At 41.5% G+C, this 21885-nt stretch overlaps 1 protein-coding gene across 9 annotated transcripts in view; it reads left to right on the top strand.

Annotated features, from left to right (window-relative positions):
* Window positions 1-21885, top strand: part of DMD (dystrophin) — a 2261655-nt gene that overhangs the window by 2145006 nt on the left and 94764 nt on the right. For all 9 annotated transcript variants that reach the window (XM_070462101.1, XM_070462106.1, XM_070462102.1 and 6 more), the window contains 4 exons: window positions 2786-2860; window positions 16509-16710; window positions 18889-18974; window positions 20913-21070. In XM_070462101.1, coding sequence (XP_070318202.1) covers window positions 2786-2860; window positions 16509-16710; window positions 18889-18974; window positions 20913-21070 — 521 coding nt within the window. The remainder of the gene's footprint in view (window positions 1-2785; window positions 2861-16508; window positions 16711-18888; window positions 18975-20912; window positions 21071-21885) is intronic.

The following is a 21885-nucleotide window of genomic DNA, read 5'->3' as shown; positions in this document are numbered from 1 at the left end:
CCAGCATCAGGGTCTTTTACAGTGAGTTGGCTCTTCACATCAGGTGGCCAAAGTATTGGACCTTCAGTATCAGTCCTTCCAATGAATATTCAGGGTTGATTTAGTTTAGGATTGACTGGTTTGATCTCCTTGCAGTCCAAGGGACTCTCAAGAGTCTTCTCTAGCACCACAGTTTAAAGCATCAGTTCTTTGGTGCTCAGCCTTCTTTATGGTCCACCTCTCATATCCATACAAGGCATACATAAGTACAATAAAATGTATATGCTCTCAAGAGACCTTCATAACAATCAAGATAAATATCATTTTAGTCACATAAAAAATAGCCTTGTGTTCTTTTCAGTTAGTTACCCTTCCCGTCCCCACTCCTGGCTACCATCTACCTGCTTTCTGTCAGTATAAGTGAGATTAACCTGTTCTAGGATTTCATATAAATGGAATCAAACTGTATTTTTTTTTAATCTTTATGTTGTTACCCAGGGTAACATTTTTCAAACCAGCTCACATTGTTGCATTATCAGTAGTTAGTTCCTTTTTATTACAGAGTAGAATTCCCATTGTGTGACTGTACCACAATTTGTTCATTCATTCTACTATAGTTTTCTTTCCAGTTTTTGGCTCTTACGGATGAAGGCTACTCTGGGCATTCACATAGACATCTTTTTGTGACATGTCTTTATTTCTTTGAGGTGACTAGGAGTAGATTTTTGGGTAATAAGATAGATGTTTGTTTAATTTCATGAGAAATTGTTAACCTAATTTTCCAAAGTAGTCATACTGTTTTATATTTGCACCAACAATGTATGAGAGTTCCAGTTGCTCCACATCCTTGCCACCATTTAGTATTGTCTGTTTTTTTGGCATTTATGTTGGATATTTTAAAGTAAATTGCAGACCTTGTTTTTCTTTCCCCTAATTTCATTTTAGCTTGTTATATTTGATCTCTTCAAAGGTTATCAATTTAATAATGTTGACCCATCAACTTGGATATAGATTAAATTATTTCCCTTTCCTAATCTCCAGTTAGAATTGGTTCTGTAGGTGCCATTTGTTTATGGTTATTAGTCATGTTTGCCAGTATTTTTTTTTTCCATTCTTTTATTCATTCAGTTTGCCAGAGTCCCTGAGCTGTATTAGACCTGCTTTTTCAGAGAACAGTTGTATGTTAAGTCACCGGGAAATACAACAGAAGTTGGGGACAGGGTACTGGTCTTCAAGGAGCTTTTTGGAGCTGGGTTTGTGAAACATAAATGCACAAAAATGCAAGAAAAGAAATATAGCTTTGTGTATATCAAGACTTATGCAAAATTCAGTAAGGGCATAATGTAAATAGAGATTTCTGCTAGGTGAGATGAGTTGAGGCTTAATAGACAAGTGACAGTAGAAACCACTGTAGCAGAAATTGTTGAGTTGTTAATCCATGCAGAATAATAGAATGATTGCACCTTATTATGTAAAGCTAAATGTAATCCCAGTATTTTTCACTTGATTTTTTAAAAAATATATCAGTGTCTTTTATTAGTACAGAATATGGACAGAAACAAATATCCATCCTGATATGGATTTGTAACTTTTCTTATTGACATCTGATATCATATTTGTATATTTAATATGCATCCAAATTTTTGATCAGCAAACATTTCTGATTAGTAAATGTGTGTGCATGCACACACAAATTTGTGAACTTCTTTTTAAACCAACTCTCTTTTATCCTGTCTTTGCCAACTTATGTACTTTTTAAATAAATGCAGAAGAGTTAAATAGAAGGAATCTGTGGAATCAGGCAGACCTAAACCTGGATGAGAGTTAACTCTGCCAATTATATTTAAAATACATCTCACACACAGACACATACACATGTTGAATAAGAAATGTTCCAAATGTTAATAGTGCACATCTTTGTGTAGTGAGATTATGGATGATTTATTTACTTGATTCCATGTTTTCCTTTAATTTCTTTGTTTTCCACAGTGAGCATGTATAACTTTGATAATTAGAAAAAATGTTATATGCCACTTGATTGTCTGCTAAATTCTCATAGCTAGTCCAGTGATGTATTCCCTGTTCTTTTAATTCTTATGTAGCTCATGACCTAGAGGGGTGGGGTTCAGGGGAGAGGGAGGGAGGTCCAAGAGGGAGGAGATATATGTATGTGTGCATGCTTAGTCTTTCAGTTGTGTCTGATTCTTTGCAACCTTATGAACCGTAGCCCACCAGGCTCCTCTGACCATGGAATTCTCCAGGCAAAGATACTGGAGTGCATAGCCATGCCCTTCTCCAGGGGATCTTCTTGACCTAGGAACCTAGGACTCCTGCATTGCAGGCAGATTTTTTACCATCAGAGCCACCAGGGATATACCTGGTTCACTTTGTTGTGCAGCAGAAACTAACATAACATTGTAAAGCAATTATATTCCAATAAAAAAAAATAAAATAACAGGAAAAAAAATATAAATCTTGCATAGCAAAGATTCACTACAACAGAACCAAGATTACAGTCTAGAAAATAAATATGTGTCCCTCTATTCTCTCTTGGGAACAAGAATGACATAAGCACCCTGCAGGTTATGCCACTGTTGTCCCTCAAAGAACTTAGCTTTCCTGATCGTCAAAGAGCAAAAAGACATTTTTTTTTCCTTCCCCACATTGACAGAATTTCACCTTTCCAAAACTGGGGCATATACAAGAGATTTTTTCCCCTAGCCTTTTGTTGGCAGATCATTGGGAGCTTATCTGTGTTATTTGATGAAATAACAAATGATCTTTGTTTTCCCCCTTTCTTCTTCAGCTGACCTGAATAATGTCAGGTTCTCGGCTTATAGGACTGCCATGAAACTCCGAAGACTGCAGAAGGCCCTTTGCTGTGAGTATTAACCAGTGCTTGAAATACTTGATAGTTACTCTTTGCTTTAAAAAAAATGACTGGGGTATTTTCTCTTGAGGAGGGGAGAAATAGGTCTCTCAAGTCCAGTTGTAACAGAATTCATTTTTTTCAAATCTCTTTGGCTTAGTGTACATCTAGATTGGGGCTTCCCTGATTGCTCAATTCTAGGGCTTCGCTGGTAGCTCAGCTGGTAAAGAATCCACCTGCAATGTGGGAGACCTGGGCATCTAGAATACTCTTGTCACATTGTTGAGAATCATTCCTGTCACCATTCCTCAGCTACTGATGTTGAATTGATGAGACTGATCATTTTTATTTTCTAAAGTATGGCACTGGCATTGAGAATTCTCTTTATGAAACTTGAATTATCTCCCCCATTCCACCTTTATTTCTTGTTAGAAAATGTGTTTAATGTTTGAAGTATTAGCACTCGGTTGCCTTAGCCAACCAAAGCACAGAGATGTGTATTGTTTTTAGCTTGAATGCTAATGTTGAGATCAGTGCTGTCATAGAAGAATGATGACAAGGTTGTTTTTCTGCTTTTGCTAAATAGCATGCCTCAGTGTGAAAAAAATCCCAGAGTGTCATACAACACTCTCAGTTCATTAGAGAGTTTATGTAACTGTTACTAAGTTATTGAGAGCCCGTGTATGCTCATGATGTGAGCATGAAATAGACAGGCACAGTCCTTATGCTGATGGAACCTATAGTCTAATGAGGGACACACAGGGTATCCAGAAGTCTACAGACATAGGTAAACATATATAAGATCATCAAGAACCTCTACAATCCGTTGTTATTTTTTAAAAAAAAAGCAATGAGATTGCCTCTATTAAGGCTTTATGGGCACCTGAGAAAAAGTGAAAGGACAATTTGAATGTTGTATATTTAGTTACATGACAGTGGATGGGGTACCATGAGAACAGCTAGTTGTGGGGGTGAGGTGCTGAGAAGACTTGCTTGAAGAGCCACGTGAGTCCAGAAAGCTGAGTAGAGTTCAGTCTTGGAGGAGCGTTCTCATCAGAAGGCAGAGCGTGTGTTGAGGTATGGGGTCCAGAGATGCACTCAAGAACTGAAAATGCCACAGCATGATAGAACACAGGAGCTCCAGGGAGGGGCTGCGGTGAAATATTCAGCTGGAGCCAGGCAGACTGTGAAAGCTTTTTACACTTAAGTTACACAGGGTGGGAAGGAGAGGGTGGGGCGAATTGAGAGACTAGCATTGAAACATACACATCACCATATGTAAGAGAAATGGCCGACGGGAATTTGCTGTGTGACACAGGGAGCTCAGACCAGTGCTCTGTGATATCCCAGAGGAGTGGGTTGGGGTGGGAGGTGGGAGGGAGGTTCAAGAGGGAGGGGCCATATGTATACCTATGACTGATTCATGCTAATGTATGGCAGAAACCAAGACAATACTGTAAAGCAGTTATCCTCCAATTACAAAAAACTTCAAGAATGTGGAAATCAGTGGGGAGCCATGTAGTGGGATGGCGTGTTGAGATTGTCATTTAGAAAGATGACTCTGGCTGTGGAATAGAGCCTGCATCAGTGCTGGGGGTGGGGGTGGGGGTGCGGGGAGGTGTGGGGGCATACCCCTGCAGGGGAAGAAACTCGGCGAGCAATTTTGGTCTTCTAAACCAGCAACCTGGTAGCCTGAATTGGCAGAGTAGGAATGGAGAAAACTGGGAGGACTTGAGAAATACAAGGTGAAATTGATAGGCCTTAGTGACCAGTTTGATGTGCCTGGTGAGGATGGATCAAGGAAGAGACTTAGGTGCTCAACTGAGATGAACAGTGGGCCTGCTGGCAGAGTTGGCCATAGACACATAGCTGTGGTGCTCAGGAGAAACAGATGCACAACATTGAGGGATGATGAGTGTGCAGATGCTTAGGGAGAGGGAAAGTAACAAGAAAACAATATTTGAGACCAAGAGTGACCCATGTACAGAGGGGGCTACAAAGGAACACACACAGAGCGTAGTACCACATATTACATGGGCAGGAAGAAGGGGCCCATCACCAGGCTCAGATGCTGCTGGAAGGTCAGGAGGAAGTGGGCCCAAGGGTCCATTGGGTTGAGCAACAAGAAGGTCCTCAGGAACTTGGGTGAGATTTTAGGGGACATGGTGGAGGTGGTGAAGTGGGCTTAGAAGTCAATGAAAAGTGGGGATGTAGAGAAAGTTGGTTGAGACGATTCTTGGAGAAAGGTTGTGAAGGGAAGCGGGGCAGTTGTTAGCTGGAAGGGGCAGAGAAGTTAATGGAGGGTACACACATTTAGACTGAGAGAAGCCTGAATCTATTTCAATGAGTATTAGAAGACAGGACAAAATGAACATTGTTGACTGAAGAGGAGATAATAAAACATGTGAATCCTTGGAGGGTGGGAGAAGATAACCCAGAGCCCATGAGAAGGAAGGGTGTGCCTGTCTTCCAAGGTAGTGAGTAGGGTGAGGAGAGGATGTGAGCAGGGCCAGGTAACTGAGGAGACCTGGGGGAGGCTGGTGAGGGATGCCCGTGGACGGGGCTCCATTTTCGGCGTGAAGGTGGAGGAGAGTTCCTGGGCTGCAGTTAACAGCAGAAAGTCTAGGTTGGCCTTACCTCTGTGGCCAGGGAGAAGGCTATTTTGGAAAGCAGCATCTTGGAGCTCAGTGTCGGCTGAGTGTTTTAGGGCTGCACCCATCCTCGGGGGGATCTCTCCAGGAGCTGGATGATTCTATTCCAGGTGGACAGAGGCCAGCTAGGCAAGAGAAATGAGGATCTGGTCAAAAGAGGGGGTAAGTGATTGGAATGCTGTCTGCCCAGTCCACACTGGGCAGGAGAAGCTGGGAATTCAGGTGGAAGCTGGGAATTAGGAGGTAGTGTGGTCAAGCAGCCAGCAAACACTTCAGGGAGGTAGAGGAAGAGATTGTGTGGAAGTGACTGGAAGGCCAAGAAGTTGTTGTCAGACAGCAGCAAAGCTCAGCAGTTTTTCGGAAGTGGAACGGGTCAGCTGATTGGCTCTAGGACATGACCATTTGCATGGGTGGTAGAGGTGGACTAGATGTCAATTTCCCTGCAGCTGAAATAGGAACTTAAGGAACTGAATGGCTAGAGTGACACACCAGTCACGATGGCCAATATTGAAATCACCCCAAATTGGACCCAAACTGGACCGAATTGAACCCAGTTCACAGCCGAGAGCTGTGAACCCTGGCAACCGAAAGTTTGGGAATGAAAGTATCTGACCAGGGGGTCTGCAGAAGCTAGCAGGAAGATGGTCAAGGAGTGTTGTTGGTGTGTGATTTTCTACATGGTGGTGAAGACATGGCTCAGAAAGGAAATTGTTCGGAAGGAGAGAGTAGGCCTGTCCTCTTTATCTTGGTCTCTCCAGCGCTCAGCACAAAGCCTGGCACAGAGAATAGCTTAATCTGTTTTCACGGAATGGATATGGGAATGAAAGGAGATTTGGGCTTCCATTTCTATATAGGTTAGACTCTGAAGCTGTCACTTTTCAGCTGTATAGCTGCTAAGCTTGAGTGGTTTTTAGAGGACTCCCTGGGCCTTGATTTCCGTAGGGACCTGTTGAATGTACCAGAGCTGGAAAGAGGTAATTTGGGGTGGGGGAGTCAGAGACCGGGTGGAGAAAGTCTTCTGCCTCTTTTTCATTTTCTATCTCTGCCCCATCCCAGAGGTAGTGCCTCCCACTGAGAAAGGGACGACTGTGAAATGGCTACTGTAGAGTGCTATGGTGTACAGTCCTGTGAGACCCTAAAAGTTCAGTAGAGACAATATGTTGTGCCAGGTCATACTATGAAAAAGCCCCCAAATTGACTAGATTGGACCACCCTTTCCATACTATTCCTCGCAGATTTAGGCATTATTCAGTTCTTCTGTCAAAAAGTCTTTCCATTCACGAATGTGTCTCATTGTCTGTCATCTCACTGTATGTTAAAATTTCCAATAAACATGGGAAAAATGGGGGAATCTGATATTATAAAACATTTTGGCCACGAGTGTTTATGACCTCATAACAAAGTTAAGCTCTGAATGTGGAATGTAAAATTTTCACTTTTCAACTACTGTGCAACTCTCAGCACTTCCTTTCTCAGCATTACTTTTCTCATATTTGAAAAAGATTTAGGCAGGGCAAAACGAGGGTGTATTTATCTAAATTAAGTGCTGGATTCTCAGGAATGGTAGAAGGGTTCCACGTGGAGTATGAATACAGAATGAAGAGCTCACCTATCCTTTTATTATTGAAAACATGCATGATCGCCTTACTTAACTGTTCAGTAGATTATTTCAGAATTTCCCCTTAATTTTAGATACGCTTTGGTTTCCCTTCCGGCCTTTTCGTCATTTCTATGTCTGTAAAGTCATGATAAAGAGCTATTGTCTGGGGTCAGAAAACAAAACTTGTCCTGGCTAGCTTTTCCAACTGAAGGTCGTTTCCACTAACTCTTACTTTAATGAAAATTAATGATGTTATCTCAATGATTTCTTGATGCCAGTTAAGAGTTTGAATTACAGATGCCTTAGAAAATATGCCATGCTGCTGCTGTTAAGCACGTAGTATTGAAGCTGCAGAAACCTGAATACCACAATGTTATCCACTGTAGAGAGTTTGCTGTTTAAGTCTAGAGCGTCATCATTGGTCTGTAATGTCCCCAGTTTGTAATCGGTTTAATGTTGCATGACTCTGTACTGCCTTTCAAGGCATCGTGAATGAAAATTAAACTCGACAGAAAAGCAGAGACAAAGAGAAAATATGAGTAAGATAGATTTATAAGCCGGTCCTATGGCTGATAACCCATTGAAAGTTACAAAGAAGATAATCTGAGTTTTTTCTTTCTCCTACTGTGGTTCTCATGGCATCCTATAGGTTTGCGGCTTCTAAAATTAAAAATATAGCCAACTTCTAAGAGCAGAGATAAAAAAGGCACTTAACAAAACTCATGTATTTAGTTTATTAGTGTGTGTTGGGTTGGAGAGAGCCCAAACCATAGGGCTAAATATACTGCAGTGGATAAATGTGACAAATATTCTGCAAACAAGAAATAGAGAACAATTTGCTTCTGTTCGGCAACTAAATCACACAGTGGAGAAATTTTCTACTGCCTGGAATTGTCTGCATAGAGGCACAATTGCCAGACTCATCCTTCCCACAAGATAGCTTAAAAAGGTGCTCCTTCTGGACCCAGGCACCTCACTTTTGGTGAATGTACAGAAAGGTGGCATCGGATAGGATTTGGTTGCTAAAAACTGAGAGGACCCACCATGTAACATGGCTTACAAATCTATATTCTCCTGCAGAACGAGGTTACATACAGGCAACAGTGACAGTCAGGGTATGCCTCCATGGCCACCGGCTACCTCACAGCCTGAGTACCTGAGAGGCCAGTGTAATTATTTGGTCCCTTTTCTGCAAAAAATCTGTTCCCACATACCATGTATTATTGGGTTGACCAAAAAGTTCATTAGGGTTTTCCCAGAAGATGGTTCAGAGAAACCCAAATGAACTTTTTGGACCAGCCCAATATTGGGGTCTTCCCACGTAGTTCAGCTGGTAAAGAATCCGCCTGCCATGCAGGAGACCCCGATTTGATTCCTGGATCAGGAAGTTCCCCTGGAGGAGAGATAGGCTACCCATTCCAGGATTCTTGAGCTTCCCTGGTAGATCAGATGGTAAAGAATCCACCTACAATGCAGGAGACGCAGGTTTGATCCCTGTGTCAGGAAGATCCCCTGGAGAAGGACATGGCAACACACTCCAGTATTCTTGCCTGGGAAATCCCATGGACAGAGGAGCCTGGTGGACTACAGTCAGTTCATGGGCTCACAAAGAGTCAGACACAACTGAGCAACTAACACACGTTCTCTCCCACTGTAGTCCTGCTTGAAATGTGTCCAGCACCAGGAGTTACTAAGGAAAAGAAGGGTGAGTTCTCAGCCACGGTACTCATGCTGTTAAGGAGAACCTTGGAGGTTCCATTCTCCAATTATTGTGGCTTCCACTTCTAGTTTCCATCCTTCTCTTTCCTCCTGGATTTGGAGCCCCTTGATGTGTTCTTTTTGCACTAGGAGATCTCTTCCATCAGTTTCTCCTTTTTCACTTCAAGAAAATTCTGCCTGGCCAGGTAGTCCTCTCCCAGCTCCTAATTCTCCTAGGGTTCTTTTATTTTAAGGGCCCCTTGCTCTTTGGTCCACCAGATATGTTGCCAGCATGTGGTAACATCTTCACTATAACTAGGAAATACAATTCAGAGACAAAAAATGTTGAGTCTCCCAGGCAGATGTCGTAGGGATAGTAGTCACTCCTAAACAGACCTTGGTTTTGAAATGCTACAGAAATATCAATAGCCATCCATAGCAAATTGCTGACTTTTCATCTTAGGCCAGTGACATATAACTTGCTCTATTAAAGACACAGAGACAAGTGCACCTGACCACAATTATGGTGTGACAATGAACCTGATCAGTGGCCCTGGGATTTACTTGTGTTCCTTGAGCGAAAGACACATGGGGGCAGAATGGCTCTCACTACTGGCTGCCTGAATGAAGTTCTCATGAATATTAAATATCCATGTGTATAATTACTGCCTCATATATTTCATATACAATAAACACTTTGTACTAAGGTACCTCTGCAGTATTAGGTGTCTTGTCTCTTCGTCCTTCAGTTCCTTTCTATCCCTTTCTGTGTTTAACATAAACATGCTGGTCCTTCCATTTTCCCCCAGCATGTCTCATGAATTCTACCCATGTCAAACAAACTTCTATACTCGAAACATGTTAAAAGTTTAACCTATGATTTACAGATTATTTGATTATTTAAAATGGAATTTAAAACTCTCAAAAGTGAATGTATATTCCATCCAGAGTATCCATGTAATCTAGACGTTTACATGGAAGCTTCGATATGAAGAAAATGTATCAGTGATAAATCTGAATGTCTAATTAACAACAACAACAAAACAACCAAATTTTTGACTTTTCAATCTCAAGGAAGTAGGCCCACCAAATTCAACTTCATTTTCCTCAATGATCCAAGCATCCCAATTGTCCCTTCACTCATTTGTAGCTCTCCTCACACACTAACGAGGCCAATAGCTTTTTTAAACCCATATATATTACGACAGATGGGGTATATACCATCTAAACTTGCTACCACATACGTTTCTACCCAGTACCTTTTATAATCCTTCGTCTTCACAATGAATGACCATGCAGTGTTCATCCAGATTATGAGACATCAGTATTCTCCAGATATGACTGGTTGAGTATTCCCATAGGGTGCTTTCCCACACAGGTGCTTACTGACAGATACATCCTGTGAAACAGACTCCAAAAGACATGATGCCGTCCAGGTCACAGTCAGAACTCCTGTCTCCTCACCCAGTGTGTTTGGTAGATCAGCCAGCAGTACCGCTCACCCCCTGGCTCTTTAAAGGGGCATGAGTCATAGCCAAAGAGAGCACTGTTGATGTTCAGTCGCTCAGTCGTGTCCGACTCTTTGTGACCACGTGGACTGCAGCACACCAGGCTTCCCTGTCCTTCACCGTCTCCTGGAACTTGCTCAGACTCATGTCCATTGAGTTGGTGATGCCATCCAACCATCTTATCCTCTGCCATCCCCTTCTTCTCCTGCCGTCAGTCTTTCCCAGCCAGGGAGCATGTTATTCTCTTATTCTAAGCCTCTTTCTAGGCACCAGCATTGTGTTAGCTTTTCAGTTTTTCACACCCATGTGGTGACTTTCTTCCCTTCAGCAACAATCTTACCTTTGTTCCTTATTGTTGCATTTTAATCCAATCTCTCCACCACCCCACTCCCGTCCTCCCCTCCCAGCAGAGGGTATATTCCCCTGGGCTCAGCCACTGTGCTCATCCACATTTAGGTGGTAGCAAAATGAGACATACCTGGACTTTGCCTTCTCCTTCTTTTCCCACTTTTTGATAAGGGCTCCCACTGGTTCCAAACAGAAAAAAATGGGGCCGTCCTATCCAGTAGGCAACAAAGCATGTGTTACGTTCAGCCCTAGTCAAGTGAGGTGTGAGAAGCGGGTAAGTTAGCCCATGAGTCCTGTGGAACTCTTTCACTTACCTTCCAGCTAGCAGTCATAGTCTCTTCTTTCAGGATATCACCAGCCTTTAAGACTCTCAATTGTAGCCCCAGTCCAGGGACTACTAGTGTTGCATTGAAAAAGAAAATTATGGTAAACTAGGGGATAGCCAGAAGTTCCCCACTTGAATTATGTTTCTAATTGTAATTGTTCTCACAGATGTAGCCCATTTATCAAAAATGCTAGTTCCCAGGTTCCTTTAGCTGGAACTCCACCTGCGGGCCAGAGAGGCTGAAACTCAATGGAAGGAGATTCTGAACTTTTAAAGCTTTTGCTCCTCCAACCAAGAAAGTTAGTTTCTAGCAGACTAACCATCAGTTTGCCATCCCTTTCTAATCCATTCTTCTAACTCCTGGAGTTCAGGTTCTACCATTTCCAGAATCCAGTAGAAAGTTGTATTATTGATAACCATTTTCAAAGCCTGTACTACTTCAGACCCAGGGTAGCTTGGCAACCAGCATCAGTGGTTCATTTTCATCCCTTTTATCAGAATCATCTTCTTTTCCTTTAAAAAGAATGCCTTCCCTCATATTTTCAGCTAAGAATGAGTTGGAGCCTTCTAAACCATCTCAGTTCTTGCACTAATTGCTCTGGTCATGACAGGTAAGCTCAAGAGCTGATGAGGACTCAAAATGAGAGTCCTTACAAATCTACAGTTCATTACAGGAGAAAGGAGAAGCCTACCATGTGCCAACAACATTAAAAGAGGGCCATGCGTCACAACCACAGGGTGGGATCTGCAGAGTCCAAGTCCGAGCTCCAAGTGCCCTCTCTCTGTCAGGGCCAGAACAGGGTGCACATTCTCTCTTGGATCGAGAACCACCAGTGTGAGCACAGAACACTTTAGAAACCAGGGCTCACCCATCAGAGTCTCAGCCAGGATTGCTTATAACTGCTGGTGCCCTGGATATCTTCTCCCTATATTTGTTGTTGTTCAGTCTCCCAGTCGTGTCTGACTCTTTGCGACCCCAGAGACTGCAGCACACCAGGCCCTCCTGGAGTTTGCCCAAGTTCATGTTCATTGCATCAGTGATGCCGTCCAGCCATCTCATCCTCTGACACCCTCTTGTCCTGCCCTCAATCTTTCCCAGCATCATGGGCTTTTCCAATGAGTCATCTGTTCACACCAGGTGACAAAAATACCAGAGCTTCACCTTCAGCATCAGTCCTTCCAGTGACTATTCAGGGTTGATCTCCCTTAAGATTGACTGGTTTGGTCTCCTTACTGTCCAGGGGACTCTCAGAAGCCTTTTCCAACACCACAATTCGGAGGCATCAGTTCTTTGCCATTCTGCCTTTGCTCCCTACATAGCCAGTCCCAAACCCAGTGGCCTCCATGGGCCTCGCTGAGACCAGGTAAAAATGGCTAATGTTACTGCTAGCAGTATACAACTGTGATAACCTGTAACCCATGGCTACCCATAAACACAGTGAGTCACTTCTGTCTACTGCTTTGATCAAGGCTCCGCATTGTGTGGCTGGTTTTAGCAAAACAGGCCTTGCCAACCTCAGAGTCTCTGGAATTAACCCTCGCAGCAAAGATAACTACATCAAAGCACATTGACTTTCTCGCTCGGCAGAGATACTTTTGAGAAATCCTTCAGCCTGAAGGGTAAGCCACCTGTGGAAAGATGTGAAGTCCACACAGCCTCCTCTTCCCACAGACACCTTCTGCCCGGGCCAGAAAGGCAGCAGACACGTAGGAGTTACCCACCCTGTCTGTGTCTGTACTACTGAGGTTACAGGATTGTTGATATGTTAACACAGGGAATCCAGGTTGACCCACAGGACGAGCCCAGGGTTATGTTTGTGTGGGCACCACCAGACTTACTCTGACCAACATTTTGGTGCTTTTTTTCCTCCCCATATTATTGCTAGTAGAGAAGGGAGGGTAGTTTTTTTTTTTTTCCTGTACAATCTAGAAGGATTACCTCTGCCACCCACCTTTCTTCTTTTCAGTACATGCCCCCACCTGTCGTGCCATAATACCCAGAGCAAGTCTCCTCTCTGGTCTCAATTTTCCCCAATTGCAAATGCTTCTGAAAGGGGCTTTCTAGTTCACAACACTGAAGATTCTGTACAAGACAAAAAAAAAAAAATCCAGCAGAACTCCTCACTTGTGGCATATATAGAAAAAAATGGTGTGGACATTTAAGCCTAGGATGTTAAGAGAGTGAAAAAGTGAAAGCGTTAGTCATTCAGTCATGTCCGACTCTTTGGGATCCCATGAACTATAGCCCGCCAGGCTCCTCTGTCCATGGGATTCTCCAGGCAAGAATACTGGAGTGGGTTTCCATGCCCTCCTCCGGGGATCTTCCCAACCCAGGGATTGAACTTGGATCTGCTGCACTGCTGGCAGATTCTTTACCTTCTGAGCCAGGTGATCAGGCCCACGCAGCACCTTGGGAACCATTCATGGGATCCTGTGCTTGAGACACCACCCACCCCATCCCCTTCGTTTTCTACTTTTCTTGCTTAGCAAAGAGAGCCCTGGAGAGCTGGTCATTTTTTGTCTTGCCCCCTCTGTCACCCCTAGATGGTCCCTATGCTTCACTGGCATCCAAACCTTTAACATCCTCTACCGTCAAAATAATTTTTGAAATAAAAGGTCTATTAGAACATACTTGGATTTTTTTTTATAGCTTTAAAATATATTCCCTAGTGAATACACTAAAGAAGATATATTCTTCCCCTAAATGGAAATTCCTAGCTTGAGGTAAAAGGATAGTTTCACAGAATTGTGGCTGCTGGTTGCTTGTTGAGGCTTCTGGAAACAACTAATCATTATGTTTAATGTTTCATCAAAAAATGCCAGTGTGTTCTCCAAGATGCTCATTTCGCACAGTTAAGTATATGTTTGTGTGGCAATTACATTGCCCCTATTGATTTTCTCACGTCTTTGCAAGTCCATGGTATCGGCTCTATATACCTCAATAGGAGTCTTTTACCAATTATTCCGTGAAAGTGGAGTTCTGTTTGATATGTTAATTTTAGGCAAATGTGTTCTCCAGTCTTCTGTGATGGATCATTCTCCTGTTTAACGGCATTTGGTTTTAGCAGAGTGCACTGCACAGTATTTCTCTTCCCAACTATGTCATCTCCTACTCCTATGATTTCAGAGCAGTTGCTTTGCACCCCTCTGGAGCTATTGATGCTCCTAATTTCCTATTCTGTGTGTTACCCGTTCACCTGTACAGAGAGGAGACTAGGCCCCATAAAAAGAAAAGAAATGCCATTTTGCTGTTGGTTGTTTGTGTCCATCACACAGGGAAATTAGACTCTTCATACCAAAGTGAGTCTTACAGATTCTCACTTGTTAGCTCTTATATCCATGGATATAAAGCAAAATATCTATTATGATTAAGGAAAAGTAACAACAACAAAAAAAAAACAGTAGAAAAACTTTGAAGCACCCACTGCTTCCCTCAATATACAAAGAAACATGTTGGGAGTATTGGTATTTGGAGGAAGTCTGGTCTTCTCTTCTGCTGATGAAAATGGTGTGCTGATTATGTATATACGTACCTGAAAACCCGTCCTGAGAGGAAATCACGCACATAGCAGAGAGGATGAAAGTTGGTGTCCTTTGTTTCTGCATCTCCCTCTGGTCTGCCATACAGTCCCCACTCAGCCTTCCCCTCCTCTTGTCCCCCTACCTCCTTGTATTGTTATTTTTTTTAATCTTTTTTTTTCTTTTTCCTACCTCCCTCCCTTTCAAATCAAGTTATGTTCCTTTCTGCCACTTGAAACACAGTCTCAGCTTCCATGTAAAGAGGTCATTCCTTTATCTTGAGAGTATTTTTAAGCAGAAGAGTGGGGAGCTTTGATTTGATAGGATGAGTGCTCCGTCAGGGTATTGTAGGGAGACTGGTCCATGGACATAGAGGGCTTTACTCACTGGGATGAAAGACAAAGTAAACAAACAAACAAACACTTGCATCCACCATGGGGTCTCTTCATGCTTCCAGGGAAACTTCAAAAGGGTACTATTTTCCTTTTTGAAAAAAGAAAAACATGCAGTACATAGGTATTAACCTACACAGGTATTAACCACTATTTTGGGGTTTTGTCCTTAACATTTAATTAGAACTAGCCACAAACAGTAACTAGGAAAATGCATTAAAGCCTTAAATTTGCATCTGTTTAGTGCGGGGCATGACTGTGTTTATCTGAAGTTACATTTAGAATTTTCTTGCCTCCTCCCCCAGGGTGCATGAGAAATTAACTTAATTACCATTGACTCTCTCTTTCTCTCTCAGAGGACTGAGAATGTAGACCAGAGCTTAGATGTATAAGGTGTCATAAAAGCAATGCTGTTGCATTCTCAATTTGGCTAATAAATTGACTTTAGAGAAAAACGTCTTCCTGGGACCCTTCAGAGTAAAGCTTATGATTTGCTGATGTTGGACAAGGTTGAGGTTTCACTTTTGATACATGTTTGTCTTTCAGTATACCATTAAATACCATCTTAGATCATGGAAACCTCCCATTCCCCACCAGACTTACAAAGTTCTTGTGCTGTGCTGTGCTCAGTCACTTCAGTCATGTCCAACTCCTTGCAACACCATGGACTGTAGCCCAACAGGCTCCTCTGTCCATGGAATTCTCCAGGCAAGAATACTGGAATAGGTTGCCATTTCCTTCTCCAGGGGATCTTCCCAACCCAGGAATCAAATTTCACACATCTCCTGCATGAAATACACAGTAGGTGAAAGGAGAAGTAAGTGAGCCTTAGATCTGAAAACTGGATGGGTGATGCAGTTATTTTAGTTTGTCTATAGAAGATTTTAGTGAAGTTGAGTATTTTTTCACCTAGTGTTAAAGTATCAAGAGAGATTAGGAGGTGACTGATATTTCAAGGAGAAAAATAGTTAATGATTATAAATGCATAGCTGGAAATCGAGTTTACACAACCCTAACCATACAGATTAATCAAACTGACCTTCTCTGATACTAATACAAGAAAGTACTGTTAGGAACCTTTGAACATCTCTAGTAAAACAGTTTTATTCCCCCCTGTGATTTGGGTGGAAATGACTGTGTTCCTACAGAACACTATGGGTCCCTTTAACTCCCCCAGATTACCCAATAGTTCCAACATAGGTACTGTCTCTTCACTCACTTCTTCACCCATTGCCAGTGAGACTTCAGAACAACCTCTGAGCTTGTGAATAAGTGAATAAGTGAAAGTTGCTCAGTCGTGTCCGACCCTGCGACCCCATGGACTATACCACCCATGGAATTCTCCAGGCCAGAATACTGGAGTAGGTAGGCTTTCCCTTCTCCAGGGGATCTTCCTGACCCAGGGATCTATCCAGGGTCTCTTGCATTGCAGCTGGATTCTTTACCTTACTCATCAAACTCATAGCCAAGGGATGGGAGAAGACACTTCAATAAGAGAGGGTAGGGTTCAGGTTTGGTGTTTACTAAAGGTTATAAGACCATCCTACTAGGATTGTCAGAAACAGAAACAGAAGGGTTTTCCCCTTGAAATGACCGGTGATGTTCTGTGGCTCTTGCAGTGGATCTTTTGAGCCTGTCAGCCGCATGTGATGCCTTGGACCAGCACAACCTCAAGCAAAACGACCAGCCCATGGACATCCTGCAGATCATTAACTGTTTGACCACTATTTATGACCGCCTGGAGCAAGAGCACAACAATCTGGTCAACGTCCCTCTCTGCGTGGATATGTGTCTCAATTGGCTGTTGAATGTTTATGATACGTACGTATGGCAGGCTTTCTTCAGACTCTACCACGGGAGGCCTAGTTTACAGAACAGTGACGGTGTAATTAGCATCACAGCAGGGCTTTGGTCTCGAAATATGGTCCTCAGGATGAAAGTTTCATGAAGCCGTGTGACCAAATGCTATCCCTATGATTAATCATTTTTGCATTTAATGGAACAAAAAAAAAAAGTTTTGATATGCTGGGAGGTAAAGAACTAGGATGTAGATTGCACTCAGATTAGAAAGCAGACAAAACCCCAAGATACTCATTTTTCCAGTAGTAGGATGAGTCAGTGTGTAGCCGTTGGTTCTTGCCCTTGCTAGCCTGCGTATCTTGAATTCCTCCACCCTCTTCGGGTGCAGCTCCTTCTACCCAAAGAGATGCACTCCTGGAGGTGTGACACTCCTGTCCCCAGCTCCAAATAGTGTTAGCTGATACTCAAGAGATTTTTGCAGAGGAGTGTGAATGGTTATGCAAAAAGAAAAATGAAAACAAGCCCTTAATGCAGCAAATTTAGATCCTCAAATGGAGGAATTCTGTTTGTTTTTGTTTTGTTTTTTTATAAATCAGGATTGACGAACTTTTAGTTTGGCACCTCCATTCATGCCTCTATCTGAGAGAGTGCTTGTTTTTATCTTTGGGATTGCCTCCCCCCCCTCAGTTTTGTCTTGAGCTTAATGAAGACAACTGAGGAAGGTAGCAGCAGGAATTGGTCTTAATTTCAACTGAATTCTTCTTAGACATCAAACTTATTATATGCCTGATTTCACATGTCAGCAAGAACATATTCTGCATTTAGAAATCTGGGAAGCTTTTCTGAAAGGAGTCGCATAGCAACTATTTTAGTTTTGCCTTTGCTGTAGATTTCTACCACCTCCTGGATTCAAATGTATACTTTTTTTTCCTTTGTTATTTTGCTAAGATAGTGCTTGTTAAATTCCAAGGCTATTGAATTTTCAGCATTATCTACCAAGCCCTTGATCATGTCGGATTTTAATTGCGGATTATACTTACATTTGCTTTGAGAAGGGTTTCTATTCAGGTCTTCCCTCAAATATATTTCAGCACCCATTTTCTTTGCAGATGATGTACAAATGAATTCTGAGTATATGACTTCCCTTCTCTATGCCTGAAAATTATTTGGGGACAATGTTAACTCCTTGAAGACCTGAGTTACTGTATAAAATTTGTGAAACTTTTGATTTGCCTTTTTAAAGAGGGAAAATGGTAAAAACTTTCCAGTGATAATACTTTTTCGTGAATGTATTAGGACCCAGGATTTCTGTTTGACTAATGTATTTAGTAAATTGTACCAGTTGCAAGCTGAGCATATTGTTCACTAAAAGTAACCACTCTTTAGACCTATCCTTTGCAGTTATTCTACAGACTTTTTTTTGAACCAAGATATATGGTTCAGTTGTTTTTCTTAACAAAATAAAAGCTGCAAATGATCAAAAGACAGATTTTACAAAATGAAAAACTTGTGTGTTCCCCATGGATACAATGAACTTGTTAATAAATTTGTCATGTAGAATGGTTTGTATGTAAAGTAAAATCATATGTATGTTAAAACATTGTTATAGCAATAGGATATTTTTAAATTGCTCCTTAAGATCATCTGTTCCAATGCCCTCTAATAGATTGTATCATATTTTTTCTTGTAGAGATAAATGTTCGTATTTTATACTATGTGTCTTGTGGCCTGAAGTGACTAATTTTCCTCTCAGTAAGAGGCAATCTGATGAAAAGCTAAATGAGTGTTGAAGAGGGCAGAGCAGTTAGTTGCTGGTAATTTTTTGGCTTCAGTAACCAAAGTGGGTAAATTGCTTAGCACATACTAGTAATTCTTCCCCTTATCTATTTAAACCCAGGTGGTTCTCCGAAGATAAATAAAAGAATCTTTTTCTTATTTTATGTAGAGAAATGCTTGCCATTCAAGTAAGGTCTTTTAGAAACTGAAAACTTGGTAAATGTTCACTGGTCAAGTTGGTCAGATTTCCATTTCATTCTAGGTCATCAGCCAAATAGATAATGAACTCAGAAATGTTAATGATCTTAATAAAACAATGGTCAATAGAGTTCCCACATCCAAGTTTTTTTCCCCTTAACTAAGAAGCGTTTATCTTTCAAGAAAGTCTCAGTAATTGTTTTCTGCTTTGATTATTCATAATAGGGGACGAACAGGGAGGATCCGGGTCCTGTCTTTTAAAACTGGCATCATTTCTCTGTGTAAAGCGCATTTGGAAGACAAGTACAGATGTAAGTCATGTATACCCTTTTATTAATGTTGGCTAATTACCCCAGTTCTAGATGGGGAATGACACAGTGTTCTTCGTTGACAGCAGGTTCCTCGTTTAAGATGTAAAACTACTCTTAGACAGGCATAAAATTTGGTTTGTGCCGTTCTCTGTCAGACATGAAATTGTAGGTATTTAAGTAGAGAACGAGGATTAGCTTCTCCAGTATGAGTATTATTTTACATTACATCAACTGTGTCTGAATAAAACACATGTTCCTTGGCGATAAAGTCTGATTTCCTAACCCCTTTGTCTAAGTCAGAAAAAATAAATGTGAAGGTTTAATCCATGCACATGCCTCATCTTTGGATTCTTATTTAAAGAGTACTATCTGGCATTCATGTTCAACAAACCTTGTTTATTTTATAATCATCTTACTGCGAATTTTACTGACATATCCAATTCTATGATGTGATTAACGTTTTATTATTTGAGAGACAGCTTGCCATTTCTTACAGGGTAAATATCACCTTACAGAATTTCCTTTGATTAGCCATTGGGCTCTTCTGCATAAAATTTGTAAATCCAAATTAAAAGCAAATGCTAGCGGAGGGATGGTTGAGGTGACGAAGCAACCGTTCTTTCCCATTGTGAAGGCATGTACTTGTTTTTCCTCTTTAAATGCTCATGAGAAATCTTTTCGATAGGAATATTAAACAAACCTAGTATATCTTGTCTTTTCTCTTTTCCCCTAAGGCCTAGCCCCACAGGGATGTGGAGATGTGCTGAGCTTAAGGATAGGCAGAAGATAAAAGAGATTGAATTCCTACAAAGCCATTCTGTGTCCTACTGCTCACTTCCCCCCAGGAGTAAACCACAAAATACACAAGCTCTTTTAGCTCCCACTTTTATGTAGTTTCCACTTGAGTTTTTCTCATCCTAAGAACCCAAGAAAAAAGAACAGCTTTCGTTAGCTGTTTGAAAATATGTTTTGGATGAAACAGAATATTTCTGTGGGCTTTCGTCCTTTAAATATTGTAGCTACTTGTTGTAGGTTAGCTTTTACTCTAAGCTTGCTAATGGTAAAGTAGCAGCACATCATAATACTTACTTGATAAACCAAGGAAGCTTCTAGCCTGTGTTTCAACTATTATACTAAGAGGGAACAGGTTTGAGGTTGGCCAAACAAAAATATTAACTTCAAACTGGGATGTTTGAAGGTAATTCATAATTTTGAAATTTTGTGGATGTACTGGAGAGCTGGGCTTGTGGGAGATCTCAAGTGTTGTCACTGCCATCTGAAATAAATATCCCATTCAAACATTGAATTTCTGAGAGTTTAAAGTGTGCATATGAGTAGGGAAAGCTTTCATGGATTGACTTTCTTGGCAACTTTTATTTCAATACAAGATAGGATGAAAATAATTAGATTTCTGAGATCAAAAGCTGTTGCAAGTGTTCAGTGCATTCATTCATTCTGTGAATCCACCTATTTGGGGCACCTGCTATCATTCAGTCGCTGTGTGGTCCCGATTTTGATATATTTTGGGATCTGATGTCCACAGGGGATAGCTCTTTGGGCCCGCTCTATGTCTCTTAATGCTAAAACATTTATTGTATGATGGAGGTCATGTCCTATATATAAACTATTTTCCAGAGGATTACATTCTGGCTTAGGAAAAAGTCACATGTCAGAACTGTATGTAAATTCTCATTTCTTACAGGGCTATAGTTTACTTAAACATTGTCACACTTTATATATACACAGTGGTGATTAACTTGATCCATAAAAGTAATAAATGTGCAGATTAGTGTACAGTAGAAGCAACCCATCTGGGCGAGTAGGAAATCCATCTCTCCTCTTGAGAATTGGTACTAGAACTGAGTATGTGGTTTAGTTGTGCTAGCATCTACATGATGCCACTTTTTGATTGCTGGAATTCTCTTCTTCCTCCTGTAGACCTTTTCAAGCAAGTGGCCAGTTCAACAGGATTTTGTGACCAGCGCAGACTGGGCCTCCTTCTACATGACTCTATTCAAATCCCAAGACAGTTGGGTGAAGTTGCATCCTTTGGGGGCAGTAACATTGAGCCAAGCGTCAGGAGCTGCTTCCAATTTGTAAGTTATTCACCTTCTTGAGTAACATATTTATTCTTGTGCATTTGGGGAATTAATGGAAAAACCACAGAACTGTAGTCTCTCACATTAGCTCTTCCACAGGCAGGTAGGTAGGGGATTTTTGAGATTCGAAACCTCTGTGGGCAGTGGCTTCTGGAACTGTGGGTTTGGGGAGAGAGGACAGTGCACAGGAAGGAAAAGAAGTCTGTGACCACAGCCAGAACCCCACGGGCTCCTAGGGTGTCGGGGGGAAAGTGAATCTGCAGTGATTCAGCTAGGGAGGAAATAAATCTCCAGCCAGAGACATCCTTTGTAAAAAAAGAAAATGACCTCTGTAGGTGAGTTTCATGGTCTCTTACTTTTTTCCCTACCCTAATTCTGTCATCATAACCTTCTTTTCAGTAACTGTTGGTAAACAGTTAACACAGATATCATTTTTAAGCTTTCCTATTGAAATGCCAAAGAATGCTCAAACTACTGCACAACTACACTCCTCTCACACGCTAGTAAAATAATGCTCAAAATTCTCCAAGCCAGGCTTCAGCAATACATGAACCATGAACTTCCAGATGTTCAAGTTGGTTTTAGAAAAGGCAGAGGAACCAGAGATCAAATTGCCAACATCCACTGGATCATCAAAAAAGCAAGAATTCCAGAAAAACTTCTATTCCTGCTTTACTGACTATGCCAAAGCCTTTGACTGTTGGATCACAATAAACTGTGGAAAATTCTGAAAGAGATGGGAATACCAGACCACCTGACCTGCCTCTTGAGAAACCTACATGCAGGTCAGGAAGCAACAGTTAGAACTGGAC

This window comes from Odocoileus virginianus, chromosome X (genome assembly GCF_023699985.2).
Source record: "Odocoileus virginianus isolate 20LAN1187 ecotype Illinois chromosome X, Ovbor_1.2, whole genome shotgun sequence".
Lineage (NCBI taxonomy): Eukaryota > Metazoa > Chordata > Mammalia > Artiodactyla > Cervidae > Odocoileus > Odocoileus virginianus.
Note: the sequence above shows the minus strand (reverse complement) of the source record. Positions and strands in the feature narration are given on the sequence as shown.